At 39.2% G+C, this 23,736-nt stretch overlaps 1 protein-coding gene across 7 annotated transcripts in view; it reads right to left on the reverse strand.

Annotated features, from left to right (window-relative positions):
* Positions 1 to 8,207: 8,207 nt before the first annotated feature.
* The window catches only part of CCND2 (cyclin D2), a 40,114-nt gene continuing 24,585 nt past the window's right edge, over positions 8,208 to 23,736 (reverse strand). For 4 of the 7 annotated variants that reach the window (XM_090148020.1, XM_090148014.1, XM_090148010.1 and 1 more), the window contains one exon: positions 8,208 to 12,877. In XM_090148020.1, the coding sequence (XP_090004146.1) occupies positions 12,725 to 12,877 (153 nt within the window). In that variant the 3' untranslated portion in view covers positions 8,208 to 12,724. The remainder of the gene's footprint in view (positions 12,878 to 23,736) is intronic. The other 3 variants (XM_090148002.1, XR_016470055.1, XR_016470056.1) reach the window with 3 other exon arrangements.

A 23,736-nucleotide genomic window follows, 5' to 3' on the forward strand; every position in this document is an offset into this window, starting at 1 on the left:
TTCTCAAGGCAAAGCAGCGGGCAATATGGCAGATATCCACAACAGCTGGGGTCAGGATGGTACTAGTCATGGAATGGTTTGGAATGGACCTTGAAGACCATGTAGTTCCAATGTCAGCCATGGGCAGGGATGCATCCCACTGGAAAACGTTGCTCATGGCCACATCTGAGCTTGGCCTCAAACACCTGCAGACATGGGGCATTCACAGCTTCTCTGGGCAACCTGTTCCAGTGCCTCACCACCCTCTCAGTAAAGATCTTCTTCCTAAAGTTTAATCTAAATCTACCTTCTTCTAATTTAAAGCTGTTACGCTTATCCTACTGCTACAGGCCCTAGTAAAAAAGCCCCTCACCATATTACTGTAAGTCCCATTAGGTAACATAAGGCTGCAGTGAGGTCTCCCTGGAGCCTTCTCCATGCTTCTCTGTTTCCCAGCTTTTTCATCCTGCCATCATAGGTGCTTCATCCCATTGATCGTCTTCATGGTCCTCTTTTGGACTCCTCTTCAACAGATCTATGACCTTCTAATGCTGGGGGCCCCAGAATTGAACACAGTACTCTGGGGTATTCTCCTTAGAACTGAATAGAGAGGGAGAATGAACTCCCTTGTCCTGCTGGCCATCTGTTTTTATGCAATCCCAAGCCTTCACGCCTTTTCTGAAAAATGAGACAGAATGTGATCTTCTTCTGATCCTATTTACCACATCTTTTTCAGTACACAGGATCTAGATGGGAGATTGGTGGGACTGCTGCAGATTGGAGGAAGGCCAGCTTTGCTCTGCAGCCACCACCATTCTTGGATGAAGAGGAACTGGGGAGAGAGGCAGAGTAAAAAGGAAACTAAATTGAACAATCCCACCCACCTACTTACCGCACACATACCGTACTTATGTCTCACACATAATCCATATCACAGTGCTGTTTGGTAACTCAAGATTAAAGCTGACATCTGAGCTACATAAAATAAATCAGTTGTGCTGCCTAGTATTCTTTCTGAGCCAACTGACAGCACTTGTGGGAAGATACATCTGCATTTTGTAGTTCACATTCTTTTTATCCTGCATGAGTAAAGGAATTCTTTATTCAGTTGCTAGGGTTTGCCATTCAGACTCTCACTTTCTCCCTAGTGTGAATAAGCAAAGAAAAAGAAAAGAAGTTTTAGGAAAATAGAAATTTGTTTTGCCATTCTTTTCCAACCTCCTGTTTTTGAAAAAAAAATGTTTATGAAAAAGCACACACACATTTTGGCAACCTGCAAGGATACTATAGGGAGTAGGTATTCTTTAACACTGAAAAATGAGCTAACTGCTGGTAAAATGACAAACAGAATAACAGAAGAGGCAACCGAAGATAATCATTTTCCCTTCAGAAATCTCAAGATTTATGGTTTACAGACAGTGTAATTAACCATAATATTAGTTGGTCAGACAGCTGAGTGTCTTTGCAATAGGATTTCACAACACAGTAGAATAAATAAGTCATGTGAAAAATGATTCTGGGTTGCCAGAGATCTGACCTAACTTTGAAATTTTTTTAACACACACACACACACACAGTATATAATTGAATATATATATATATATATAATTACATATATATATAATTGAAGACTAAAATATAGTTTTCATTTTCTAGCACCTTAAACCACATGATAAATATTTAATGCAGTAGTGGGTCTGTTTCACTTCCCTTTTATCTCTCCTTAGTACTGTGGCATAACCTGTGTCTCAGAACTGACATTTTCAGTGGGTGAAATTAGTGACATGTCTAGCCTCTGAATGATCTGATGCCAAATGACTCAGCTCTGATCTATTTCTTCACCATTAAAAACAATTCACATTTTCTCTTCCATTGTTTTATCATCTTCTCTCTGTTGACCTCTTCTTCATCTTCATAGCATGTATATTTTTTATTTCCTGAGTGTTTGACCTTTCTTATTTTTTATTTTTTCCTCTTCTGTTGTTTCTCAGATCTGCTGTAGCACATCATGTCATTCTATGATTATGGGCCTGTGTTCTAAATTGACCCAGTGAAACAAAATGTTTATAAAGCATAACTGCTAAAACAAGCAAAGTAGCTTATCCAATGAGGAATAATATTTTGAGGAAATCATCTTAGGAAGAAAAATCTTTTGTGGAGCTGTAAATTATTATTTTTTTTAATGGGTAACTTATTAAAAATAAATAAATTTCAACAGTGTTGACTATATACTTAAGTCATAATCATGTGGATTGCATAACACTAACATTAGACAATATTGGCAATTCAGGGAAAGTTATCCCTCTGGAATAACAGCTTGCTACTAGAACAGAAGTCATCAGCTGGGCTATATTCTCTGTATTCCCTCTTCATTTGGGGTTCTGATCTTGCATCCTGATCTTACAAGGACACCAGCCATGCAGAAACCTACGCTGAATTTATCCTCTTCCTTCCTAATAATCTTGCCAAGGACCTGCTGGTATGAAGAAGTTCATGACTTGGTCAAATCCTAGCACAGAGACTGTGTTCCAGCCAGTTTTCAAATTTGACAAGTTTGAGTACATGGTTGTGTAATACCTTTACAGTAACTACAGAGATTGCCTCCCATTTATTTCCATGGAAATGCCACACAAAGAGTACATTAACACTATTAATAGAGCCAATTCTCTGCTACAAAACACTACTTTTCAACATAACTACAACCATTACCTATGCATTTTGACCAGCAGTGAACAAAAGCCTGCATGCTGCACTCATAAAAACCTGGACTAGAGGAGGCAACCCACTGCCACTGTTGCCACTGCATAAACGCACCACCCACCACCTCACTGTGCTAACATCCGCTGTTCGGTCTCTGTAAACATTCAGTAAGCATCAATGAATGTCAATGGATGCATTTCTTTCTGCATGGAGAAATTCAGTTACATTCTTTGATTTATACACAATTCCATATCAAACGTAATAATGTCAGATTGCTCCTCTGCTGCCATTCATTACACGGCAACAAAATTTAATGGAATATTGGTGGGAAGGTTCAGTCTCCACTGCTATCTCACCACCATCTGCCTCTGATGTAATGGGAGCAGCCCTCATGTGTTAATTGCTTTTAGGAATGTGTTTGATTATTTTTAGATGGCTTTAATTGTGATATACCAGCTGCAGGCCTGTGTGACTTTCCTGCTAAACAGAAAACCTTCAGCACTTCTTCAACAGCATCCAAGCTAATTTGCATAGACCTTGAACTTTGGAAGCTCAGGCTATGGTTGCATGCTCTCTGGCTGATGAAAATGTTCAGGTGAGCTTTAGGTTAAGAGAGAGGTTTCAGGTAAACACTTTGCTTTCCAGGAGGCTGTTAAACTCCCAGCATTTCCTCCAGGAGCTCCAAGAGTAGTTGCAGCTATCAGTTACGTTACTGTCATCTAGTGGCCCTCAGGAAATATGCACCCTAAGGTTTCACAGTTGGAGTTAGTTTCCCATTTCAATTCTGTGTGTTACTTACCTTATATATTTAATCTTTTGCTCTGGTGCTGCTAGCTATCAAGGATAATCACATCCAAATTTTACAGATTTCTGTTGCAAATTTCTGTTTTGTAAGGCCAAGTCTTAATAACTAAACTTGGGAAAACACATAGAACTGTCAGGGCACTCCAGTGAGATGAATACTTTGCTGTGTGTAAGAAGCAAATCCAAAGAAATTGAAATAAGAATCTTTTCAGTGAGGCAAAGAGGTTGACCATGAGGAAGCTGGAAAAACAGAGGGAAACTAGTGTTTGGGTGCACTGGATAACAAGTACTGCATTCATTGCTTATCCTCCAGCAGGTTTTGTCCCAATCACAGTTCTGCTCAGGTGCTGAAAAACCTAATAATCAGAAAGGTCAATCTTTTGCTCTTCAGGTAATCTCTGATTCCAGCCAGAAAAACTACAGATCTTGCTCTAAGAAGCATTACTCTAGTTTTGAAACTCTAGTCCCAAACATGGCCAGTCTGATGACCTTTCTCCTTCACTGGTCTGTCCTAATTCTTCAGTAGTTTCTGCATGTTACATTTTAAAAAAATTAAAATCACATCCCAGTTTATTTTTAGGGAAAAATCATTAGTAATACAGAGCTATCAGCATAATTTCCACAGGAGTACAGACATTTAAGGATACATGTTCCTTTTTTTTCTTCTTATTTATTATATTGTGCATCAGCTCGATTCTGTAGTAGGTTGCAGCAGAACACACAGCAGCCCCTCTTTGTCCTGCATATTTTATATACAGCTCTTAGTGAGAAGTATCTCAGCTTTTACTTATTTTAACATCTTAATAGTTTAAATAGCTTTATGTATCTGCTACCAACAGTTACCTTTCCTTAGAAAGCACTGGGCAGGCAGTAGTCACAGTGCACCTGAAGCCCATACTGAGCTGTAACCTGACATTCTTCCTGGCACGTGCCTATAGTAAGATCTCACCAGTTTTCACTATTTCCCCCTGGCCAGCAATGCCAGTAAGATCACTTGCCCTTCACTCTGTAAAAATGTTGTGTACTTGTGCCCTTGCAGCTGCACACAAATGAAATGTAAATTCTCTCTGAAAACATTTTAAAATATATGATATTAAGAAACATTAAAATTTTGTGTGTGAGAGTTTTTTTTTTTCTTTTTAGTATTTCAAGAAGGGCAGAATAAGCATGGTACAGCCAGCTTTCTCCAAAAAATGTAAAGGGACCACCAAAATCTTTTTAAAAGAAACTTTCCTCTAACTGGAAGAAATGTGTTGAGGAAGGCAAAGTACGAGAGCCTAGTCTGTTTCCCTTAGTGCTACTGGTCCGGCTGTGATGTGCAAAGTAGTGCAGAGGTGGCTTTAATATAGTTTCTCTAGAAACTCTGTATTTATGGCTGCAAGTAACTGTAAACATGCAAACTATCAGCAACAGTCAGATGCATAAACAAGACTATACCCTATCCTAACCTGTTTCTTCTCTATGTATGTTCTATCTTTCTATCTAGATTGTCCTTTACAAAAGATGTACTTCACAACTCTCAGAACCTAGATCCTAATGTTTTCTATTTAAAAAAAGAAATGACTTGATGAGACTTACAGAGATTCTAACTGCCTTCACAACAGTTCTGCATTTACTGATGTGACTGGTAATTTACAGCACAAGGCACAAATGAACTGAAGTTAGTGAGAAAATTATAAGCCTATTAAAATTCAACAGTGGAGTTCCCATAGTTTTTAGCAGGAATAGAATTTAATTCTGTTTGTACTGGTTGCATTAGATTTGTAGAGCTTTTTGCTTCTTCAGAGCAGCATAGAATGAAGAGTCGTAACATAATTCAATACATTTAAAAATACAGCAATTGCAACAGAAGTGTTTGAAAAGACTTCTGAAACAAGCATGAAGGGTATCTTCTTTGAAACATGAAGCTAAACTCTGTACTTAGAAAGACATTACATTTGCAGTCCCCTTAGAAATATTTCTGAAAAAAATTAACAATCTAATTCATATGTTGAGATTGGAAACACTGAGGAATTGCTTTCCCCCCCCCCCCCCCACGAAATCTCAATACTAAAACTTTCTTCCCTTTGCCTCCATAATTTTGTTATACACAAAAATCAGTCTAGCATACAGTTGTTTTAGAGCATGATTTTTGCTATGTTGCTGCTTCTTAAAGTTTTCAGGCTGCCCTCATGTAACACAGAATCACAGAATGGCCTGGGTTGAAAAGGACTACAATGATCATCAAGTTTCATCCCCCCCTGCTATGTGCAGGGTTACCAACCACTAGACCAGGCTGCCCAGAGCCACATCCAGCCTGGCCTTGAATGCCTCCAGGGATGGGGCATCCACAACCTCTCTGGGCAACCTGTTCCAGAATGTCACCACTCTCTGTGTGAAAAACTTATTCCTAATATCTAACCTAAACCTCCCCTGTCTCGTTTGAAGCCATTCCCCCTTGTCCTATCACTATCCACCCTCATAAACAGCTGTTTCCCCTCCTGTTCATATGCTCCCTTCAAGTACTGGAAGATCGCAATGAGGTCTCCCCAGAGCCTTCTCTTCTTCAAGCTAAACAATCCCAGTTCCCTCAACCTTTCCTCATAGGAGAGGTGCTCCAGCCCTCTGATCATCTTAGTGGCCCTCCTCTGGACCTGCTCTAAGATCTCCACATCCTTCCTGTACTGGGGGCCCCTGGTTTGAACACAGTACTCAAGATGGGGCCTCACAAGAGCTGAGTAGAGGGAGACAATCACTTCCCTATCCCTGCTGGCCACCACTTTTTTAATGCAGCCCAGAACACAGTTGGCCTTCTAGGCTGCAAGCACACACAGTTTGATCATGTCCAGCTTCTCATCCACCAGTATCCTCAAGTCCTTCTCTGCAGGGCTGCTCTTAAGGAGATCTTCCCCCAGTTTGTATAAATACCTGGGATTGCCCTGAACGAAGTGCCCTGCACTTGGCCTTACTGAACCTCATTAGGTTTTCATGGGCCCATTTCATGGACCCTGTCCAGTCCCTCTGGATGGCTTCCCTTCCTTCCAGTGTATCGACTGCACCACTCAGCTTGGTGTCATCCGCAGACTTGCTGAGGGTGCACTCGATGCCATCATCTGTGTCATTGATGAAGATGCTGAAGAGCACTGGTCCCAAGATCGACCCTTGAGGGACACTGCTTGTGACTGGCCTCCACCCTGACATATAGGATCATCATGTAAGAAATTGTTTACCAATGGTAAGAAGACTATGATACACACAGGCCATATATGTGGCTTCTCAGCATTCAGCCAGCTTTCTCTAAAGAAAGCAAACAGGCTTTTGTCCAATTAATTTGAGTTTTAACTTCTGCACAGTATATCCAGTAGCTCATTTTCAACATGTTTATTTAAGCTACAACAGAAAATCTCTTTTCTGTTAAATCTAGATGTAGTAAAACTTCTTAAAACACAAAACTGCAGAGCACATCATTGAAGCTTCCATAGACTACTGAACACTACAGAGGGAAAAGAATTAATTCTACAAAACCTGAAATTAGATCAGTGGGCATCTCTTGAGCTTTAAATTACAAATGGAATTGAAAGATCAACCCTTACATATTCCAGTTCTTTGACTCTTAGTTATGTCTATGAAATGCTGCAGGTTGTTGGTTATGTTAAAGTGGTGACCAGAGGAAAATGATGACTCATTATGCTTGGTGACTGGTGAAATGAAAGACTCAGAGTCACTTTCCAGGAAAATTTCAGAAGACCTTGCCTGAATCCACAGCTCCGATTTTGCGTGATTTTTACTAGAAAGATCTGTATCTCCTGACTCATACATCATTATTTAGAATATATTTGCCATCCCATCAATTATTTTTCTTCTATTTGTTCATGCATATTTTTTTACTCCTATGTTTTTTCATTTTAGGAACATGTTCTCTTCCTCTAAGTATTTTTTATTCTCCTTGTTCAATACATCTTTTTTTTTTCTTCATTTTCTTTCACTTCACTTGTCTATCTCTATCTGTAGTATTATTCCGTTTATGATGGTATTACTTTTTCTTCCATGTCAAAACAGTTTCATTATTCAGTGCCTCTTTGCTCTACCCAAGTGCACTCAAAAGCCTTAAATGCAGTAGAAAAAAGGCAGTACCTTCTTATAGGGTTGTGGAGCTGGAGATACTGATTTCAAGCCACAAGTGTCATGTGTGCATTTGCATGAAACATGTAACTGGGAGAGAGTTATTGTCCTGTCTCCTGATCACAGACTAAGCAAGGAGTCTGGATGTACAGACAGTCAATTCTTTCCATTGGCTTCAGCAGCTTCATCATAAAACCCCTTCCTTTCAATTACCATTTGCTCAAAGCTTATAGTAGGAAAAACTACAAAATGTTACAGCTGACTTTTAAATACAACAGATAATTAGAGATTTAAATAAAATTTAAATTGGTTGCAAAAATGCGCATTCACATGTACTTACAAGGACTTTTCCACCAGTTCATTTTCATTTCCAAAAAAATATTTTGATCTAGAAGCTCAGCATTTTTAGGACTTTGTTCTCCTTAAATCTCACTGGATCTTTTCACAGAAGAAACACATCAGAATTTGCCTATTAATGATAAATGATGTTCTAGAGGAAAACTTCTGTGACTGCAAAATTCAATAGTTCTCATTTTATACACCTAGTAAGATGATCTATCTAGTTAAAAAGCTGTAGAATCACATCGTCTTTTGCACACTGAATAAAAATAAAGACACGCAAATTTAGGTCAAGGTGAGTTTATTGTCTATACAGCATACGCTAATTCCGCCAGAACACTTTTCTTAAAACCATCTTTAAACTAGTCAAAACAACAGATTATTAATAAAAAGGACAACACTGAACAGAGAAGACCTTTTAAAAGGTAATCAAGACTATACTGTATCAGAGTCTTATCCATCCAAAATAATCTCATATACTTTCTAAATACTTTTGTTTACACTGATCATGTCTACTACCACACTTCCTAGCATTCCCTGACCATATAAACATCCATATCTCTTAAAGAACATATTGTGAGAGAATAGCTGACTTGATATTTCATCACACTCGTTAAAGCAAAAAAGAAAAAAGAGTTTCAGAACAGGAACTGTGCAACTGAGAGTGATTTCTGAGGTACATGAGAAAATACTAATGAACATAGTGGAAAAAATCCAGTGGCCACGTGGTTCACTGAGTATTTAAGAGACATGCACATAGATCACTGAAATAAATATCTAATATACTATTTTTCTTTTTTGTAAGCATGTTGGTAATAGAAATAAATTGTTTACGAGGTGCTCCTACTCTACATTCATTGGAGGGACGAGAACAAAATACCAACAACAAATAACTGAGAGACAAATGCTTTACTCAGTTATGCCAATCATCTGGCACATCAGCAGTAGTTGTTTTTTTTTTTTAATTAACCCACAGGAAGCTTTTATGATATCTGCAATTCAGGGAAAAAATCTTTCATTTCATTTGCAATAACAGTATTTTTTTTTAATATCTTCTAAAAAGGGCACTACAGAGTATTTTTCTAATGAATGCTACTGTGAAACTATTCATGTTCTTTACAAGTATGTCACATACTTATAAAGAATGCCACTGCAGTGGATGATGCTCCCAGCTCTCACAGCGGTTGCATGAGCCTGCTCTGTGGTGGACAAGTCTCTGCTGCACAAGAGCCTGCAAGGTGCTATCACTTCCAAACCAAATTTTTGCCTACTTGCCCCTGCAGCTGCAGTGAGGTGTCAGAGCCACAACACTTACATATATTTCTTGTGAAATCTATGAAACCGTGAATGTACAGCCCATGCATGGGCAGACACAGCAGAGAGAAGCCATGTGATGGACAAGGACACTGCAGAACATGGGGCCAGCCTTCATCCCCTGCATGCAAGTAAACCTGTCAGGGCTAAACAGCAAGCTCTGTCCATTGACTTGGCTGTGTTTCTACTACAACAGCCTACGACATCCTGATGGCACATTAAAGATGGCAGAAAACTTCCTGTAATTCTCAAGAGCAGGGCAGTTCTCATAGCTACTTCTCACGTCTATACTCAGCCATGCAGCCTGGCAGAACTGAGAGGAGCAGAGCATGTAAGTGCAACGCTTACATGCTCTTACACCCATGCTTTCTATGTGCAGCCGTGCTAACACCAAGTACAGGCAACATTTTGCCCACAGTCTGCATGCTTTTCCAGTAAGCATTACCATAAAAACTTGTGCACGCAAAAGCTGCCAGAGAGTTATCTGATCTGTCAGGGAATATTACCTCATATGCATGCTGCATGTGGCTTTGGAGTCTTGCTAATCACAATGCTTCCAAAAATTAACTATCTTTAATTTAAGAGTGACGCAGTTGCTGAATTTTATGTGCTTTCAGTGTGAAAAGCCACTGTCAGAACAAAGCCATCCAGTTACCATTTTCCAGCAACACAGCTGCTTGAAACCTACTCTGGCAGGCTGTGAGGTATTATGCCTATCCCTATAGCTGCTGTAGCCCTGAAGCCACTTGGGGGAAGAGCACTTGAGCCCTCAAGCCTCGCTAAGAGCAGTTATTGTTGGCATCTTACAAGATGGAGACTTCTGCACAAAGAGCAGCAGTTTTGAGCATTATGGCTCAGGGCTCAGAGAGGATATGGAGAGTGCTGACACCTGACCTCTGAGGCACAGTAGACAGCTGGGCCAGTTTGTTCACATGGGCTGTGAGGCAGAGCTGGCCATTCTGAACAGCAAGACTCTGAGCGCAGCCATCCTGGCTGCCATCCTGCTGCCCAACATCCTGTTAAGCCTGCGGGAGCCAGGCATTACCTGTGCTTGTGTGAGCACCTTAAGGGGCTGGAATGCCCAGAGGGAGACATGTAGCCACCACACGCATCATCCACATGTCCAGGATTAGGGTCTGGAGGCACAAGAGGTGCTCCTGGATATGCCCTTGAACCAGTGCATTTTTTCCACTATGAAAGACCATAAGGGAGCCAATGCCCCTGCTTGCTGCAATTTTTCCCCAACGCAGCCGGTGCAACTGTGTTCCACTGACCAAAGCGCAGGCCCTAAGCAGCCACTTGCACCGATAGCTCTGCTGAGGCTTTCAGCAGGGAATAAGTAACTGTCATGTTGTGAGGTATTGAGAAAATGGGAACCATTTATATCTTGTCCAGTAAACCTGAGGTAAGTATACCATCTTTGAAGGATGTGATCAGGAAGGAAAAGAAAAGGAAAGAAAAAAAGGAAGTAAAAATAAAAATAAATCATGAACACGCTATTAGGAAAAAAAAACAAAACAACCCAACCTGTAAAGGGCATTTCCAGTAAATCACAGAATTCATCATATCTCCACTTAACCATCTACTTCAGGATTTGAAATTTAAGCAGTAAAATAATATATTATAAAAACGTTTATAAAATAGCAGCACACTCAGTGAAACAATACAGCTAAGTACTGTTAATGTGAATAAGAATGAAACAAATCATAGCTTCTTAGCAGCGCACAAAAAAAAAAATCCAAACAAATAACCAAAACTTTACTCCATCTTCTACCCTCATCTAGCCAAATGCAGCTGAGTCCATCCATATAATATTCTTCAAAGTAGCATGTTCTTTCTGGACTTTGTGTGAAAATTGCAACCATTAACATTGCAACCAACAACTTCATTCTGTATATTTGCAAACTGTTAATACAATCGTGCAAAAAAAAAAAAAAAAAAAATTGCTCCAACTCCTTTGCCAACTAACTGCCTCTTCTTTACAGATGGAGCAGAAAAATAAATTCAAGTACACTGAATACACCTTTGTAATTAAAATCCAAGTCTCAAACCTCAATGTTCACCACTTTTGCACCAGCAAATTTTCTTTTACTGTCCATGGATAACATACTGGTGGTATTCAGATCCTTCTGTGACACTGAGCAATACAAATCATGAGGCTTTTATCCGGAATGTCATGACGGGAATGTCACCTGAAGCAGGTGTTGGTATTTCCAGAAACACCACAACTAAAAAAAGTACACCAGATACTGGAGAATATTGACTATAAAAAGCTATATGCTTTGCTTTTGTGTCTTTTTTCTTTTCCTTTTTTTTTTTTTCCTTGGCAAAATTGTCATAAACCATTTCATTTAATCCCTTACGAACAATTTTCAAAGTGCTTTTTGAATGAAATGATTTATAATAATGTTCACTGTGGATCAATAAAGTTACTGAAATGCTCAAAAAGCATGACAGGGCAGTGGAGGAAGCTGGGTAGATAGGTCTCACACCAAATCTCATCTTCTTTAACACAGTAAGTATACGCTAAAGAGGAAAATGGACACAGCATCATTTAATTATCTTTACACGAAGCTGAAGAGCTGCCAAAAGTTAAGATGGATGTGAAACATTATCTCTGTGAAGGAATATAATGCTTTTTCACAGGTGATCCACTGCATCTTGTAATCCAAAGTTCGGAGGTGGTCTGATTAGCCGACTGGTCAAAATTATTTGTTGCATTTCCCCCATTTACTGTGAGTACTCTATAACTTCAGCTTGGCCCACAGTTGGGTAGAAGGGATTGCCCTCATGCCAAAGATGCTGCTGTGTTTAGAATGAACCATTTCTGAAGGAGAAGTAGAAATAGTCATAGGGGAGAGGGTAATTTAAAGCAAAACAAAACAAAAAAACACCTTCTTTTCTAGCTGGCAAAATAAAGCATCTTCTTTCTTAAGTAGCAGCTACCACAGACAGCAAGAGTAAACAAAACTAACATACAAAGATCCAACAAACACTTCTGACTATTAACAGAGGTGACAGATCAGCAAATCTCTTCTGCATTGAAAATGGTTCAGTTGCTTCAGGGACCTTTTACCACATTGCCCTAGCCCTTCTTCTACTGCTTTGCAATCTAGTCAAGCCATAAAATCGCACACACAGTTCCTTTCTTAAATCTAAAAAAGGGGTGTATGCAGTAGGTTGTAATAAACAGACAAGTATACTCTCTTCCCACAAATGCAGGCTTACATTTATCTAGCTATTGTATGCTTTTATAAGCATTTAATATCACTGATACATAATCAAATAACAATTACCAAATATACTGCGGGATTCCCTTCTGTAAAACATCATGGGCACCAAATGTTTTTTTCATTATTCAGTTTTTTTCACCTAAAAGAGCTTTAAATACGCTCTATGTGGGAGCAGATGAAAAAAAAAAAATCTAAAAATAGTAACAAAAATAAAAGGGGTGGGAGAACAAGCCTGACTTTCTGTGCTGATGTCTTCACAGGTTGATATCTCTCACATCTGTGGGAGTGCTGGCCTGGTCCAGTTCCTCAACGGTCTTAGAAGGATTGCTTTGTTGTTGCTGCCGGACTTGCCTAAGGTTGTTTATTAGCACCGACTCAATCTGTTCTTGACAAGCTTTAAGGCAGTCCTAGGAGATAAAAAGCAAAGTGATCTGTTCGTTAGATATATTTTTTTCATACTGAACTTGTAAAGTTTGAAGAGCAGGAAATGCTTATCTGCTGTGGCAGAAAATAATCTTAAATTCTCAGAGATTAGCACTGTTTACAAACTCCCTTGGATTAAATCATGGGTGTCCAACCTTTTGGCTTGCATGGACCACACTGAGTGCAAAGGAATTATCTTGGGCTGTAAATAAAATATGTAATATAGTTATATAAAATTAACAAAATGTCTTGTATTTTTTTTCAGATTTTTAATTAAAACATACACAAGAGAGCAACAAAAACATAATGCTAGTGGGATATTTGACCTTGTTTTTGTGGAACTAATGCATTATTGTATGGTTCAAGAAAAGCAGTTGCAATTCTTATTGAGTTATCAAGGTGCTCATCAGACATTTTTGATAAATTTTACTCTTCCTGTTCTTCACCTTTCAGAACAAATGTACGTACAGCTAAAAACCGATGACAAGAATAATGTATGATTGTGAAGTAAGGGGTATTATTCTGTAGTAAGATAGAATCACAGATTCACAGAATCATAAAATGGCCTGGGTTGAAAAGGACCTCAAAGATCACCTAGTTTCAACCTCCCTTCTGTGGGCAGGGTTGCCAGCTGCTAGACCAGGCTGCCCAGAGCCACATCCAGCCTAGCCTTGAATGCCTCTAGGGATAGGGCATCCACAAACTCCCGAGGGCTTATAAAAATATGGTAAAGAGACATGGTCAATTTTTTCCTTGAGCTGAATGCCTAAAATGCCTGATTGCTACTCTATACATTCCATCTAAAAGTTTTTAGGTAATTTTTTTAAATTAATTGAAAATGGAGTTGCAAATAAAACAAAATATTGATGAGATTTTTCAGAAATCTTAAAACCTATTCTCAAATTGCCCCCACGTGGTCAGAGTATCAGAAACACTAATCAAGTACATATCACAAAACTAATTAAAATATATCACAAAATATTTTATACTTTTTGTTAGCTTAAGACATTGAAAATTACAATATTTGTCAGCACCACACTGTTGTGGTTTAACTCGGCAGTCAACTAAGCACTACAAAGCTGTTCATTCATTCCTCCCTCAAGTGGGATGAAGGAAAAAACTGGAAACAAAATAGAATTTGTGGGTTGAGATGGAAACTATTTAATAGAACAGAAATAAAAATGCATGGTATCTATCTGTCTATATATCCACGATGCAATTACTTGCCATCTGATGACCAGCACCCACCTAAGAATACAACTATTTGCTGACCAACAGCCCAATTATTAACACAGTGTCTCACCAGCCCCTGACCAACACCCAACCAGTTCCCATGCAGCAGTTGCCCTCAGACAACTCCACACAACTTTACAGCCTTCTGCATGGTATCATGTCATGTGCACTACACCTTTTCCTAATTCAAGCCAACCATCCTGGCTTCACTCCATCCCCTGCCATGCCATAATGGTAGCAGCTCTTCCACCAAGCAGCCCAGCCCTGTGTGTGCTCCAGTCACTCAGGAACAGCCAAAAACATCAATGTTTTCTGAATGCTGCTTCAGATAAAACCGTGACCTACACAAGTATTCTGGATATTTCTTCTGCAATTAATGTGTTACCTTATTATTTTACAAAATAACACAAAGCCAAGTTTAATAATTAAATAATAAAACATCCACATCTGCTTAATAACAAAAAATGCATATCTGTGGGAATTGTTGATCACAGCCTGAACCTTTGATTGACCACCTGAGGCAAGCAATGAGTCAGCCACAGGAGCACAGGTGAAGGCAATTCACTTGTGGTACTGGAAGGGGTGGAGCCTGGCTCCACATCTCCTAGACTCATTTAAGTGCTGAGTGCCACTAAAAAAAGATCTCTTTCTGAAAATTGCTTCTCATGGAGTTTATTGTGAGCCTACAACATTGGTGAGCATTTTTCACTTATCTTTCCACTGTGATAATCCTACTTAGCCTAACCTCTGTACGCTTATTGATTGTATACTTATTGATTGTACAGCATGTCTTCACAGGCACACATGCATGTGTAGGTAAGCTGAAATATTGTCATTGGTAATTGCTGTATTTTACTTGTCAACTGGCACAAGCATATGTAATGTGTAATATGCACAGGCTTCGATTCAGCTGTGCACACTGTGGTGGGTGCAAGAGGCAGAGTTAGCATTGCATTGCACCCTCCCCTCCACAGCGTTTTCATCTCCTATTCAGCCCACGGTAAAGCTGTGTGCAACTGACTTATGAAAAATATCTCTAAAATAACATAATGTTAAAAGTTTATGATCTTGTGGAGCTGCATTACTAGTTGTCCAAGCTCACAGGTTGAATGCATCTAGGCTGTACAGCACTAACCCCACATTTATTAGAATTTCCAGATCTTAATATTTTACCTGTCCTTGCTCGTCTGTGTTGTCTTGAGCAAGAACTCAAGTGCTCCTCAGTGCTCTTGTAAAAAATGAAGAGTAGGATTTATTTGCACTTTCGTATGTAAAGTTAAGTGATTTGAGTGTTTTTTCACTTAAAAAATACTGAGGTTTTTCTCTTGACATTACCAACATGTGCTATACCAACACATCACAGACAGGCACACGAGCTTTACACCAACTCAGTTCACCACAAGGTTCCCAAAAGTGTGCAGTGCCCTATCACTGTATGAGTCATGTATTTGGCACCTCAAGACAAAGGCAAAAGAAAGGTGTATTTACTTGTGAAAATTCAAGCAAGAAGGAAAGGTCCAGAACAAAAGAAACATCAAAATTTGAACAGTATGGCTTCCAAAATGCACAGCATGGCATGGCACAGGCTACTGATTCATGCCATTCTTGCTTTTTCTTTTAAAAAGTCTTTGTTGAAGAAGCAAGAAAGACCCATCTCAGAGTTAAGTCTCCAAACAAGAATCCCCTACTCTGAACAACGCTCTCAAACTTTAAATGCAGAAGAAATCACACTGTTTTGTAGCTGGGCACTGTGGAGGGAGATAAAGTATTGTCCACAAGAAGGGAACTAATTATACAGCCCCAAGTATGCCAGCAGCACTATTCTCTGAGCACATTCCACAGAAGAAAAGAGATTTCAGCAGCACAGGAGGAAGAGGTGTAGGGTACCCTCCCCACACCTTTACCTGCAGTATTGGACTATTTTAACAGCACCAACAGTCATTGATCATTGTTTCAAACAGAATGCTGAAGAAAAGACAGCTACAAAAAGAAGTTATAAGCCAAAAATGCATAACCAAACCTCTGAGACCACTATATTACAAGTTTTACAACGTAACATAGCAGAAAGAGCAGCATACAGTACAGTAACACAAATCTGGAAGCCCTGTACATTACAACTCCTGCAACCATCATACAATATGAACAAATAACTAGGAAGGACTCATCTCACTTAAAGCAAGACAGTGACAAAAAACAAGACTGTTAAAGTATTACCACACGTTCCACGTTCTTGATAGTATGTTGGATGGTCAAATAATGTGGTTACTGAAAAAAAAGAGGAATGTGAGAAAAGGTAGATGAACTCTTAGTTATAGAAGAAACTGAAAAATAAAACTCAAGCCACAACTATATGAACACAGTGCCACTACTACGTAGTGTGCTAGGACTGAGACACTGTCAATATTGGCACTGACCTCACACACGCAGATCACACACACACTGTATCAGCCCAGAAACAGAATACAGAATGCAAATGCAACTCTGGAGAGCAAGACTCTGACCAGCAACATCCACTTTCTCCATACAATATCAAGTTATTCAGGTGAGTTTGAAATACTAATGTACACAGTTTGTCATCCTGATCAGACTTGCAAAAACACACCAAATGCAAAGTATCTGTTCCACTAATGGCATTTACATTCATGATGCATGCAGTTAGCTTTGGTGTGTCACAAACATCCATTTTTCTTGGGTACCAGTCAACAACTCTAGCTGTAAAATCACGTCCTTTCTTTTTTGTGAAGCTGTCCTATAACGACCTCTATTTTAAGATTCATCTGCCAAAGACAGAATATGAAAAATGGTTTTTCAAATTAGCCCAGGAAAAATGGGTTGATGGGATGCTGCCTGTAATGAAGACAAAAATATTCAGCAATGTGGATCACACCAGCTGAAGCCAACAATGTTCAACTAGAAACAGATGTTTTGAATCTAAGCACCTGGGATACCTGCATGTAATCAGAACCCACAAGTTTGTTTCCTCAGGAAAAATAATTATAGTGAGTAACATCATGGTGAAACAGAGCATGATGAGTCTAAAAACCTCTGCTACCATAGTACATGCACATGGACAGACCAAGCCATCCCTGTGCTCACATCTGTCTTGAAAACAGGTAACTGTGGGACTGCTCATGAAAAGTCTGACTAGTGGTCAAGTTCACTGTTTTGCAGGCATACTGTATCTACCCCAATAAAGCTCCACAATAAACAATATTTCTACTAGCAACTTCCCTAAGTTTCAGTCATTGGAGCTAAACTTATCCATGCTTCATTCTCTGCCTCAGGCTGATATTTTTATTGAAGGGAAGAAACCATAGCAAAAGAGATGTTTCTGAGATGAAAGAAAGCAGGTAATTTTAATAAAATTAGCCAGCTTTTAACCAAAATTTTCAATCATGGTGTGTTTTTAGCTCCATCACTTCCCTATGCTCAGAATAGCTTACAGAAGGCTTGGTGCTCACCTCTTGCAGCATGAAACCTATGAAACAGATCCTTGTGAGCAGACCTATAGCAGTTGTTGCCTCCTCAGTCTATGAGGACATCAAAGCCAAACATGAGCTCAGATCCTGAACAGCAGGAGGAGTCTGGCAACACAGTCTCATAGATTTTGCTACTCTAATACAGGTGTTAGCAAGTTTGGTGAACCTTAAGACTGAAAAGATCTGTGCTTTGAAGGAAGGCAAAAGTTATTACTCTCCTATTCTGAAGAGAACATTTTGCAGCTAAGCCACAGGAATGCAATGAATTCCCTACAAGCACCTGTATTTCCACTCTCTGGAATACAGATTATAGTAAAAATCTACCATACCATTGACAAAGGATCAGAATACAAAATGTAACATGATGCCAAAGCTGGAAAGTTGCAACAAGGAGAGTTTGTTTAAAATTGTCTGTTGAGCAATGAACATTGAATTCAGGTGTCTGGTTGTAGGCTCATCTCACAGAGCACAGCAGTCGCTCTTGCTTGTGCCAGTCATCATCTAAGCACTGGAAGTACTCCTGCATTAGCTGTGTTCCAGAGATCACCCTACTTGTATTTGTCTCTGGGTCATGCCCTGATTTATGTCACACCCGTACCTCATCCCAGTGCTCAGATATGATGCTCTTGGAAGATGAGAGGTACTGCACAGGCACAATAACTGCACTGCCACAGCCAATGCACAACCAGTGTCACTGTCACCCAGTGGATAACTGTGGAGCTGAGAATCATAGAGCACCCAAAATATCAAATTAATTCAGAGATGTGGAGATTCTCAGTATATGACAACTAAGGAAATGACAACTCATTAAAAAAGCAGTACCCAGTAATGTTCAAAAATGCTGATGTCAGTGTGCCTGCCCTTACTGCACTGGTAGTCACCTGATCACTGCTTCCCTTGCTCTGGAGCCAGGACACCAGCTTGTCCCAGTGCCAGCCCTGGGCTGCATGCCCACATGAGTTTCCGCTGCACATTGCCTCTGCTCCTCACCAATGCCAGCTGCCCTTCCCAGCATTCCATGTTGCAAAACTCCTCACATGGCAACCATGTCAGCAGCAGATTAATAAAAAAAAATATAGTTATCAAACACACACTTTATGAATTTGCTTAATTAGATAAAAACGGAATTTGATTGAGGAAGGGATGCCTAACATCCAACATTCCAGAGCTTGCTCCCTAGCAGGTAGGGGATTGGGCTGCCTGTCTGCTCGCACTCACATTTGTGTGTGGCTCTCACAGGAGGCAGAGAAGGGAAGCTTTAAGGGAAGTTTGCTCAGAGCAAGCAGGAAGTCTCAGAAGGGTGAAGACAAGATGAATGTCTTTGAAGATGCAATAAAATGTTAGCACAGTGAATTTTGTGATGAGATACAAGACAGACAAGCAGGATTTTAGTATGCTTCACTACCTCTCAGAAGGTAAGGAGAAAGATGTACCAGCAGCTACAAAAAAGTGAAAAGCGAAGGAAGCCTTTCTAGTTTTTTTTTTTTGAGGTAAGAGCACGTACAAACTGAGCAGGATCAGATCCGTAAAAAGAAGAAAGAGCAGAGCCACCCATTCGTAATTTCTACAACAAACTATACTCCCAATGTTCTTTTTCCATAAGAATTTCTTCTTCTAAAGCAGTGATGTAAAATTTCAAAATAACACGTCCTTCTAAATTTTGTTTTTTTACAAGCAGCTACAGACTGCTGAACTTAATAAGGCAACTTCTTTACAGCCAGGCTTGGGGAAGAAAGGGTGGTGACATACGGAACATAAGGCCTGAGCACTTAGAGCCAATTCTGTTTCTAAATATTCTTACATGTTAGAATTTACACCGAATTATAAAAACTTTTAAAAAGTATTTATTCAGTGCTTCGTTTAATTTATGAAGAGCCTGAAGTCTCTTAATTTTATACAGAAATGGGTCATTTTGTACATAAAACCAATAAAGCTGTCCAGATTGGAATTGTCACAGTTTGCATGGATTTTACTTTACACAGATATCCACAAGCCACCGATACATTTACTGTCACGTGTTAGCTCTGGTAGAATTGCTCAGGTTGGAAAAGACCTTAAAGATCATTGAGTCCAACCACAACCTAACCATACTACCCCAACTAACAACCCTTCACTAAATCATGTCCTTGAGCAAACACCTACATTTTGAATGTGAAAACAGTGCATTACTTAAGTCCTTAAAACAAAAAGAACTTTGGCAAAATTACAAACATGGTACATTCAGTGTGAAAAAGCTTCCAAAAAACAGTTGCTATTTGCATACTAAAACTCAGTTTTTAACATGAGTTAAACATTCTTTGTAGTTTTGCCTGTAAAGCATCCATTCAGGAGCTGAAATTGGCTGGCCAGCTTTCAATAAAAATGGTGACACTCCACTTTAGGGGTTTTCAAGTCCTACAATCAAAATCTACTAAGAAAAAAAAAATAAAGCAAAACAACAACAAAAAACCCAATATCTGATTCTCAAGCAAACCTCAGTCACACAGCAAAATGAGCTGGAACACACTAGCAAATTTAGTCCAGACTCTTCATCTCCACTGACTGTGATATAATCAAGCTGTTCACCTGAGGCTGCACAATCACTGCTCTGTGCAAACACTCCATCAGCCTACTATACTGACTTTGTGAGGATCACTCACAGGCCCATGATGTCAGTTCTGCCAAGGTATTCAGATTTCACGATGGCTTTTCACTGACCACGCTATCTGCATGACAATAGGTGAAATCTGGCAAAACACAGAACGGTGTGGATACCATATGAGCAACATGTTTTATACCAGATGAGATACTAATTAAACTTGTCAGTGGCTTTTCTAATAAAATGGAAGTTGGCAGACAAAGTTCAGACCTAGTCAATATGACACATGATAAAAATGCTAGAATTCTTACATGATAAATCCTAAAACCACCTTTGCTTTGCCACAATCTGCAACTAACTTTAAGAATTATGATATATACAAGCTGGATGGTAGCGTTACATGCAATAGGAAAAATAATGAATTTATGGTATCTAATTAGCCCAATGACCCTAATGAGCATAAGAGGAAGTGGTGTATTTTATAGAAGGGCCTACCACTTCAGTTTGTCTCACTGCAAGCATCGATACAAATTTAAGTGATACAGTACAAAGAAGGAAAAAGCCATCAGGGTAAACAATCTGGCCTTTCCCCTGAGATGGTGGTATTAACCCATAGAAGTTTCATCCATGGTTTTGCTGAACACATACATTTTGCAAGTTCTAGACAGTACTGACAAGAAAAAATTAAAACTTTAAACATCATATAAAATAAGGAATATATACGAATTTTCAGCAGGTGTTCTTCGAAAGAGCAGTAAAATGTACTGAAGTAATGGCTTTAGATTTTACAATATAGGGAATAGACCATTCCTTCAGAATATACATAGTTGCTTTTGTTTTTTTAAGTGTGTCATGTGGATCAACTTCCTCATTCTTCTTTATGGTCCAGTAGATTTAATGATGAAAATAGTTCATGTACTTTCCACTCCATAGTTTTATTTTTTACTTCAGCATATACAGAACTGAAAAGCCAATTAACTTTATTGTTTCTTCCTTTTTTTTCCGTTTGATTACGTTTTGGGAAAGTTCTTCATTCCTGGATGGTTTTAGTAGAAAACTGAAAAGCAGTTGAAGGAATGCTTTTCTGTATTCTGTGATGAGCAACTTCATAGCTATAATAGAATGTTGATAGTAAAAATGATTGGTAGGAACAATCACCAGTAAAATGGAAGAATCTAGTTATTCCTATCAACAATAATTGAAAATTTCCATTTCCATGCATGATAATCTTTAAAGAAAGCAAACAGACTGGGAAAGATCACACAGAATATCATATACAACTCATTTTCTTGAGCTTTTCAACATATTAATATATGACCTAAACTGTTCCCTAGCTTCCGGTTTGCAACTAGTGTTTGTAATGCCACAATGAAAATGGTTGCAATTAGCCATCATGTGAGGAATCCCACTCAACTCAATCCAACCAGACTCTTGCTTTGCACTGGTAGTCACTGAATTTTCAGAGCCAACTACTCCAAACTCCAGAACTACCTCATCACAACCTATACAACCTGTTCACGTACTTTCCCTAGCTTTATTGAAATAAACAGATGCAAAGCATAAAGCATCTTTTCCATCTTGCAAGACCATGGCCAGTCTGATTAAAAAAAAATAAAAATGATGGAAGCAGAAGGCAAGAGGACTCAATAGGTATGAAAAGCCACATAACATCCAGTTCTGCCAGGCATTAAGCCACCTGTGTCAGCAACCATCAGAGCTTTTCTCAGACTTGCTGCTCACTGTCTCCAGCAGGCAGGAAGGCTTGCCTTGCAGAAGTAAGCTCTTGTGATGAATTTGGATCTGGTCTTCTCCACACTGGCTCAGGACATGGTACTTTGTGTGTCATGATTTTCCAATTTCCCTTTTGCATCACAGTTTCGGCTTTACCTCGGCAAGCCTCCCAATATTTTAATTATTTTAATTATTTTATCAATAATTAAATTTAGGAAAACACTTTGGGGCACGGAAACTGGTTCGAACCTCACAGCCAGCCTGCTTTTGCATATCCAGAATGGCATTCACTTGGCAATACCAGTGTTCAGAGAAAATGTGTTATAGCAGCATTTAAGAAATAAACTAGACTGCAACACTACTGTTTACCAAAATTCCACTAATTCTGTTAAATTTAAATACTGCATAACCTTTAACATGATCTTAGCTCTATCACAAAGTGTAAGATTAAGGCTGGCACCAGCAGAAACTCAATAAACAGCACTGACTGACCAGTAAGAAACCACAGAGCTGTATCTCAGAACCCTACCAGGGAAGTATGGACATCCAGCTGTCAAAAGCACAGCCTGGCTACCCCAGTGAAAACACAACTGCAGTTGGCAGGGTTCAGCAGGCCTGTCATTGCTACTGCACTCCTAGGCTAATGGCAAAGGAGATTAAATCCTTTGTAATGACAAGGATGAGGGCTAGCACTCAAATCATGGAGCAGATCATTTCTCAAAGATTTTCTAAACCCAAAAACAGCAGTCCTTCACAACCAACAGCAGATGAACAACAGTAGGACTGTTATTTAATGTGCATAAAATATGCACACAGGTGACTAAAAAAGCACTGTAGCCAGTATTTCTTTATGCTCCCACATTCCCTAATGAGATTTAGAAGCCTGAATCTAAACCCTGAATGCTTTGCCATGTGCTGAAATTCCCAAAGCTGACAACCCTGCAAAATTTTTCTGGCTTCGCTGTATTAAAACATAGTTGGTTTTCCACATACAGGTTAACAGCTTCACAAATAATTGCTAACATTCCTGATGTCTGCTTCAAATATCTCCTCTTTAAAACTAATTGTACAAAGGAAACTAGAAAAGGACTTTCTCAGGTGTAAGACTTGATAGGATAAATGGAGAAGCTCAAGATACTTTAAATTACAATACTGTTCAGCTGTTGTGTAACCATTGCTTGGATAACTTGAGAAAACAGCAGTGAGACATGCACTGAAGAGCTGGAATTTACAGTAATTCTAGCAAGGAATGTGTCATCTATACTCCTAGATACAGAAGAGGACTGGATTCCTTTGCTTCACTGTTGACATAAACAGGGATTCCTTCTCCAACCAAGGCTTTCATTTGCAAAACACCGATCATCAGCACACCACCATACTTCCAAACACCCTGAAAAGCAGCTGTGGGAATATTATGCCCATTTACTGCATTTATTCTATCTCACTGTTCTCACATTTATTGGATGCAATTTAAAACCAGAAATATTTACCCTGCTAGATCTGCCTATTTCTGCTACTGTGACAACTAGCATCAATTACAGATAAGCCTGACTGCCTTCCATCCGCAAAAAAAAAAAAAAAGTTCCAAACAACATTTCAAAGAGATTATGTAATATGACTAGCATGAAGCATCTGAAAGTTGCACATTTTTCTTGGAAAATTTTCAGTCTTTTCAGCACTTTGAGCAGTATACTTTGTAGATTTGGTTCCACTGTTTGCTTGAACAGTCAGTTTGTTGGTTTCCTGTTGCTCATATGGGTATTTCTCATAGCAACAGGGAAGAACTGGAAAAAGTGACAGTAAAGCCAAAACACTATCAGGG

This window comes from Phasianus colchicus, chromosome 1 (assembly GCF_987193195.1).
Source record: "Phasianus colchicus chromosome 1, bPhaCol1.hap1.1, whole genome shotgun sequence".
Classification (NCBI taxonomy): Eukaryota; Metazoa; Chordata; class Aves; order Galliformes; family Phasianidae; genus Phasianus; species Phasianus colchicus.